The sequence below is a fragment of the Hypomesus nipponensis genome, chromosome 2, assembly GCF_054491055.1.
Source record: "Hypomesus nipponensis isolate SF chromosome 2, ASM5449105v1, whole genome shotgun sequence".
Lineage (NCBI taxonomy): Eukaryota > Metazoa > Chordata > Actinopteri > Osmeriformes > Osmeridae > Hypomesus > Hypomesus nipponensis.
In genome coordinates this window covers 20,341,850-20,350,000 of record NC_140362.1, presented here as the reverse complement: position 1 = coordinate 20,350,000, position 8,151 = coordinate 20,341,850, and the positions used below count along the sequence as shown (strand labels likewise).

Below are 8,151 nucleotides of genomic sequence, written 5' to 3'. Positions count from 1 at the left end.
GGGTAACACACACTCCGTCTGGGAGATTTCATTAGTACAAGACATGGCTGGTGTCCATGCCAACACAGAGGGCAGTCTGTGACCAGTCACTCACGATGACTCGACTCGCTGTGTCTTCAATCTGCCCCCCCCCTCCCTCTCCCTTTCCTGTTCTGTCTATTGTCTTAACTGGTCTGAGGAGATAGTGTAAAGAGACAGTTAGGTGGTGAGGTGACTGTACAAGCTTCTTTAGAGACTCAAGACTTTCCATATATTAAGGTGGAGGGCTTGGAAATGCTCATTTGAAAATGATTTTTTTAAATGTATTCTGGGGACAGAAAGCGATGAAGGGAGGTAGAGAGATCTCAGGAGAAGTACCGACACGTTGGTAGGTGGGGAAAAAAGCAATGGAAAGGCATAAAATAGGAGAAACAGGAGCAAGTAGTCGTTAGAATTGGGAGGTGGTTCCTGGTTATTGCTGCTGATCTGCATCTGTTGAATGGAGACATAGTGCCATCATGTGGTGGAAGGGTGGTACTGCACCATAGTCTGCTATTTTGTTCTTAATGGTACAACCGGACACATTCATGTGTGGCCTAGGTTTCCACGTAAATCATCCGCCTCTCTTCCCCAGACCTGTTAAACTGGCACATGAAACGTGACAAGCGCAGAAGGATTATCACCGTAGACTGCAAATGTCGGCGCTAAACGCTCTGAGATCGTTTTACGAGAGGCCTTGAGAAAATGCAGGCAGTATGCCAGTGATTTATTATTGGTCGTTTAAAATTAATAGTATTAATAATCCTGAATCCGGAGATAAAAAATGTCCATATAGTTTTTCCATGAAGTGAGGTATTAGTTTTTACAAGTTTGTCGTTTTAAAAGTTTGCAAGACAAAAGTTGTGACGTTCACTTTTTCTGTCGTTTTCCCAGCATCTTCCTTGGTCATTTGTCAGTTACATTTTCAAAATGTCAGAATAGATCCTGAGTAGGTTATTTTCCTTGTCAGTTTTGGAAGAGAAGAAAATAAGGAACGTAGCTGATTATTAGAACTCGGTTGTAATTAGACTAACAACATTCAATCATAGGCCAACCAATTACTTTGACTGGAATTCTCTTCCTCAAATGAGCTCGCTGCGCCGTTGCCCTTTACCGCCCTCTCATTAGCATAATCCCCCGGGAAACGTAGTTAGAATAATGAGCTGGCCGAACCTCAGTGTTAGTTTAGTCGGTGCGTGTGTGTGTTTGATTATTCTACTGTTCGACTTGGTCATGCTTCATCCGTCGCACCTCATCCTGACTCTCAACAACCCGTGTGGGGAACATTGATAAAGACCTTCCTGAATAACAACACACATTGCACACTCCTCAACTGGCTTTCATTAAGGCGAAGACCCACTCACAGACACTGGACTATGCACACCCATCATTGGTAATGATTCATCCTTCACGCCTGGTTCAGCTCCTAGTCCCAGGTCCCCTCATTAAATCCCGTAGTCTAGCATCGCTACTTTAATCATGAATTATTCCCCTCAGTCTTACAGTGGAGATTCCCGTGATCTTCGGCTGCTATTTAAGGATGTGACAGAAGCCAACCACCACAATAGACCACAAATTAAGATGTTCTCTCTCTCTCTCTCTCTCTCTCTCTCTCTCTCTCTCTCTCTCTCTCTCTCTCTCTCTCTCTCTCTCTCTCTCTCTCTCTCTCTCTCTCTCTCTCTCTCTCTCTCTCTCTCTCTCTCTCTCTCTCTCTCTCTCTCTCTCTCTCTCTCTCTCTCTCTCTCTCTCTCTCTCTCTCTCTCTCTCTCTCTCTCTCTCTCAGGTACTCGTCTACCTGAGAAAGGGCCTGCGACAGGCAGCATCATCGGGGCGATCATCGGGGTCATCATCCTCCTGGCCATCATCGGCACTGCCGTGGCCTTTTACCGCAAGCGCCGCGATCAAATGCTGAACGGAGAGTACGTCTGCCTGCTTCCTGTCTGTCTGCTTCCTGTCTGCCTTCTTCTTGTCTGTCTGTCTGCTTCCTGTCTGTCTGCCTGCTTCCTGTCTCTGTCTGCTGTCTGTCTGTCTGCCTGCTTCCTGTCTGTCTGCTGTCTGTCTGTCTGTCTGCCTGCTTCCTGTCTGTCTGCCTGCTTCCTGTCTGTCTATCTGCTTCCTGTCTGTCTGTCTGCTTCTTGTCTGTCTGTCTGCTTCCTGCCTGTCTGCTTCCTGTCTGTCTGTCCATCCACAGAGACCAGGCAGTGTCTTATCCAATGACTTGTTCACTGACATGATTACATCCATCTCTCTCTTTCCCCAGAGGCCCCCCCAAGTACAAACCCCCTCCCCCAAAGAAGACCAACAGCTCTACTGACAGGGTGAGTGTGTGTGCGCGCGTGTGTGTGTGTGTGCGTGCGTGTGTGTGTGTGTGAGGGACACAATGTGTCACAATGTGTTGGACGTAGAGCCGTAGCTCTCCAGAGATCAAGGCTTCCCCTTCAGGGCCGGTCTCAGATTAGTGCCCCTCAGGCTCTGAATGCCGGCCCTTAGACAGGAAGGAACCGGAGATGCGTGTGATGCAGATGGTATGTGTGGTTGTGTCCCTGCAGCTGAACACCAGCCGCGACCCGGTCTCAGAGGACAGGCCTCTGCAGAATCTGTACCACACTTCCCAGGATGCCGAGCCAGTCACGGTATGATGTCATCTGCGTGCGCTGGAATGCCGTAGCTGTACACTGTCTCTCATCACGTTATTGATCGCAAATCAATTAGTAATAATGAAATCTCATTTGAAATGATAACTGTGATGTATATGATTTGGTCGAAGTGTGATTACGTCTGTCCTACTTTCGAGTCATTCTTTAACGCGGAACTGAGTTTGTCATTCTTGTGTCCGTGCTTTTGTTTGATGCTGCCAGGATCTGGATGCGTACTACGACGATGCCAATTACGAGGGTAACGACAGCGAGCACTACCACGCTGGCGCCCCCTCTGGTTGGGATGAACCCGGCCACCACGAGGTCCCGCCCCCCTACGCTCACCTGGCCAATGAGTATCAAGAGCCTCCCGCTAGCGTGAACCGTGGAGATAGTTTTGTGTCCCCTGCCATGTTTGTTTGAGCGTGTGCTCATTCGTGTGTGTGAATGAGTGAGTGACTGATCATATTGTTGAAGTACAATCATCAACTCGAATCCTTAAAAAAAAGAAAAAGAAAAAGAGATCCCATATCTACAAGATGATGCTATTGAGAACAATGACATAGTCCAGTTTTTTTACAGAAACAGTTAGCAAAATACCACTATGCTTGAAGACAAATCAGCCAAACTAGCTCCCATAACTTAATCTCTCCTGGAATAGCACGACGGAATGTGTGTGCGTGTGTCTCGTGTGTCTGAAGAGGCTGTGTTTCGGTTCTTAGAACACACATTACGTTACACTGCACCCACAGTGCATGTTGTGGTTAACTGAACGCGAGCAACTCTTACTGCCTGTTGTGTGTGTAAAGCATGTGTTTGTCTACATTCATGCTTGCGTGCACTTGTTAATGTGTGTGTGTGCGTGAGCGTGTCTGCCAGCCAGTGTGTTGACAGGAGCACGCAGCGTAGTCTTGGCTCCCTGTGGAGACGCCATTATCTGCTGTTGCTGAGCCTGGCTCCGCTGAAAACAACCTGAGCTCAGACTAGCAGATAGCCCCTCCCCCCCCCCCCCCCCCCACCCCCTCAGCTGGGAAGAAGACCACTGACAGACCAGGTCCAGTTACCTCCTTTACGTCCTGTTGACCTGTGACTTGGCCCAGTTCCATGGAGCCAGATCCCCCTTCCCTCTTCCCCCCCTGGTCCTCACCTTGCAGGTGTGAAACTGATCCGTAGGTCAGTGGGTGTCGAACTCTGGGTTCTAGTAAACCCTCGGCCTGGTCATTGGGTCAGTTAAGCCTTTCTCCTAGCCATAGTTCCTAAGGGTTTAGAATACAGGGAACCCATAGTTGTCTTCAGGTGTACCGTAGAACCTACTAAAGCCATAGCTGCTGGAAAGAGTTTTTCCCCGGACTTGGTGTCAAGCAATACGTTGATTTTATGTTAAAAAGGGAAAATCTGTTACTATTTAAACGTTGACAGTTGGTCCATTACTACTTGTGCCTGCTGGTTAAGGTGTGGTTCTGATCCCATGTTGTTCTGCTAGTGTTCAAATGAAATGTGTCCAGACAAGGTCTGTTCAGGTCTTTACCAAACTACTTCTTTGAGTGGATGGAATTCAAATTGAGCTGATACTAAACCTGTTACAATATGATTGACACAATCCATTTTCATGTTCTGTTTTTTTCATACACACATCAGGGGTATTTTAGGCAAATCACTCCATTGTTACTGAGCCTTTGAAAAATAATGTCCTGACAGGGTATGAGTTTCTGCTTTAGAAATTATAAATCAAAATGATGGTTTAAATGTAATGATTTTTTTTTTTTAAATGAATCCTGTTTCTCTTTTTCTTTTGTCTACTGTGATGTTTGGGTGCATGTTATTTTCATAATCATGAAGTTACATACTGTGATTCAATAAACTGAGACATTTGACTTGGTCGAGTCATTCAAGGTGATAATTGTATTGGGAGGGTAAATGCCCTGGTCTTGCAGTACCACTACTTTGCCACCAGGGATTATTACCGCAACGCCTCCCCGCTACAGACAGACGGAATATTCTTGAACATTACTGAACCCGTAGGAATAAAATACAAATGTGTACATTCTCAGAAAGGATTATTGAGCATAGCATAAACACTTTTTATATGATTATAATCTTTTGTTAACCGTCTAGATTATGTATAGTTGCTTACTCAAATAAATGGTATATTCATGCTGCAGTCTTTTGTGGACTGCACCAGAGACAGTTCCCTCAAGGGCCACAAGAGGGCGCTGGATACTGCATTCTGAAAGGATTCAGCCGTACGAAGACTCAGGCCTCACAATGCAGTAGTAGGCCTTGCTTCAGTTTTAAATCATCTTGTTTTTCGTAACGCACATTGTACTCTAAACACACACACACACCATCCTTGCAGCGCAGACTCTACGCCCCATCCTCGACCCACGTGACAGAAAAACCTTCTGGGACTCATCCAGGCCACCCGACCCAGACGGGCCCACAGGATGTGCTGGTTGAGATGACGCGCTCCCTGAGTTACAGGTAATCCCGTGACACGCGGAGACGACACGAAGCCGCAGCCTGCCTGGGGGGGGGGGGGGGGGCGCACGGCGTCGCCGTGGTTTCAGCTTCTCCCCTGGCGTCCTGCGGGGTCTGAGACAGCGCCGTGGAGCAGGATCCTCTGGGCGTGGGGCGCAGCATCCCTGAGCAGGGACGTGCTCAGGAGCTCCCAGCCCCAGCATGACTCTGCAATCTGAGGAGCTGCGGTTCTCCTCGATCAGCATTCTGCTCGTTCACACGCACAGAAGGACACCGCGGGGCGGGGGGGAGGGAGGGAGGAGCAGGAGGGGGGGGGGGGGGTGGCGGCGGCACCTGTAGGGTCCGCTCAATGATATTACTGATCCACCTTTCCCCAACGCCAGAGAGAACCTGTGTCCCTGATCTAAGCCCAGGGAGAGGTTAGAGGGAAGCTGGGGCGTTAGGAGGTGAAGCGGGTCAGGCCGAATGAAGGCTGGATTCCACGAGAACATTGACGGTTGTGGAAGAAATCAGGAACGAGCCCACAACGGGTTTCTGTTTTTACCGGCTTGTTACACTGCGGTTACGTCAAAGTCCCCTTTCCATGTGTGTCACGCAGCTTTGATCAATCCTGGATGGCCCCGCAGCATTCAAACGCAGCAGGATTCAAAGCCTAAGATGTAGTAGACTGGTAGATCACTAACATGAAGCATACCATCATTAAAAGGGATTCGTAGTATGCTTCAGGCCTTTTCTTGCAATAAAGTAGTTAATGTCTGCTAAATAAAACACAAGAATAATATTTATGATCTGGGAGAACATGAGGAATATTGTTAAGTTCTATCTGAATTGATTGGCAGAGAGCACAGAGTAGCAGACAGCGGACTGAGTTCATGATGATTGTGTTTGATGTGCAGTGATACAAGAGGGAGAACCTAAGAAAGCTCCATCGATGAGTCGAAGCCACGGCGCTTCCTGTCTTCCGCATCAGCTTTGCTCTTTGCCATCTCACGTTTCCCAACTCTGCAAGGAGTAATACTAGACAATCTTCAAATGGTTGTATTTCTTTCTTTCATAGCTACTAATGGGGTGTTTACTCATTAAATGATCAGACTAATAGCAGAAAGCACATGACAGCAGCGTGAAATTATATACGTTTGCTCAAAGTGTTACAAATTTGATTGTTCATTGACAACCAGCAGAGGCACAGCTACTAACAAGCACCGCTTAGTACAGTAGGAGACTAGACCTTAGCCTCTCACACGACAGTTAAGCTGTTTAAAAATAGAGAAGCAAAAGAGAGCGATTGGACGGCGAGGAGAGGACGACGTGGAGAGACAGGAAGAGTAGGGGTCTGGAGAGAGTCATGGTGCAGAGATAAGGAGGGATTTGTCTTCGCCTCTCCAGGTGCCCTTGGCTGCCAATCAGGGAAAAGGCCACAATAATAGCACACAGACACACAGACCCCCAGTGAGGGAGTGAACACACACCCACTGGGAGTTTCCTGCTGCTTGATGGACAACACACGCTTTTCCAAACCTCATCATGTGTCTCACTATGATGAGCATGTTGGCCTGTGTGGTTCTTACTTGGTTGGTGAGTATGCGCACACACACAGACACACAGACACACACACACCAGTAGGCCTAGTAGTTTGGTCAGAACAACCTTCTTTAATCACATATTCTAACGTGTTGTTGATGAACTGGTTAAACGACTATAAAAAGCTCACATTTCTATAGTGAGTTGAGTAAGAGTACGACAATACAAGAACTTGACATAGATGACACAGAGAAGAATGTGTCAAGCCAAGCTTATCGTCTCTTGTTACACTGTGTGCCTGGGGAGAGAGAGGGTCACGTTTGGCCTGGGACTTAATCAGCACCGCTCAACCTTATGGGCCCCTTAAGAGGATGAAGTTAACACAAGACTGCCCCCCCCCCGTGGTGTGTGTGTGTGTGTGCGTGTGTGTGTGTGTGTGCGTGTGTGTGTGCGTGTGTGTGTGCATGTACGTGTGCATAATTGTAAAGAACAGTGACTGAGATTAGGAAAATTGAATCAGAAGATTAAAAAGTATCCAGTGCAGAAGAGTGGCCTTTTCTTGACGCCAGCCTTTTCTAAAGACAAACAGTGTGGGGCCTCTCTAAACCCAAACCCTTATTTCGGTATCTCTCTCTCTCTCTTCCATCCCGTCCCTCATCTCCCCTTTGGGATGTGACCCCAGACTGGACGGACGCCCTGTGTGAGGGGACAGCCGGGGGACGAGGGGGAGACCGTTCCAGACAGCATGGTGAGTGACTCCTGCTCGAGACCATGGAGATAAGATAGGCATGAGCCTCGTCTCTGACAGAGAGAGAGAGAGAGAGAGAGAGAGAGAGAGAGAGAGAGAGAGAGAGAGAGAGAGAGAGAGAGAGAGAGAGAGAGAGAGAGAGAGAGAGAGAGAGAGAGAGAGAGAGAGAGAGAGAGAGAGAGAGAGAGAGAGAGAGAGAGAGAGAGAGAGAGAGAGAGAGAGAGAGAGAGAGAGAGAGAGAGAGAGAGAGAGAGAGAGAGAGAGAGAGAGAGAGAGAGAGAGAGAGAAAGAGAGAGAGAGAGAAAGAGAGAGAGAGAGAGAGAGAGAGAGAGAGAGAGAGAGAGAGAGAGAGAGAGAGAGAGAGAGAGAGAGAGAGAGAGAGAGAGAGAGAGACAGAGACAGATCTGTCTGATTATAGGCAAGGTTTCATACAAAGAGTGAGAGAGAGAGAGAGAGAGAGAGAGAGAGAGAGAGAGAGAGAGAGAGAGAGAGAGAGAGAGAGAGAGAGAGAGAGAGAGAGAGAGAGAGAGAGAGAGAGAGAGAGAGAGAGAGAGAGAGAGAGAGAGAGAGAGAGAGAGAGAGAGCGAGCGAGAGAGAGGAAAGAGAGAGCGAGAGACACCAAGAGAGAGAGAGAGGAAAGAGAGCGGGGGGGATAAATTGGCTTTGGGGATTAAGAGCGAGCCTGTAGGTCATACAAGGCCGGTGGACAGCTGGAGCCAGAGTGGTCCTTGATCCACACACCACGTCGCA

The 8,151-nt window shown here is 48.1% G+C and overlaps 1 protein-coding gene across 1 annotated transcript in view; it reads left to right on the top strand.

The window, feature by feature from the left end:
- The window catches only part of LOC146301459 (poliovirus receptor homolog), a 63,012-nt gene extending 59,363 nt beyond the window's left edge, over positions 1-3,649 (top strand). The window contains exons 7-10 of the mRNA XM_084668129.1: positions 1,802-1,937; positions 2,279-2,336; positions 2,568-2,651; positions 2,877-3,649. Of these exons, the coding sequence (XP_084524255.1) occupies positions 1,802-1,937; positions 2,279-2,336; positions 2,568-2,651; positions 2,877-3,077 (479 nt within the window). The 3' untranslated portion in view covers positions 3,078-3,649. The remainder of the gene's footprint in view (positions 1-1,801; positions 1,938-2,278; positions 2,337-2,567; positions 2,652-2,876) is intronic.
- Positions 3,650-8,151: the final 4,502 nt, after the last annotated feature.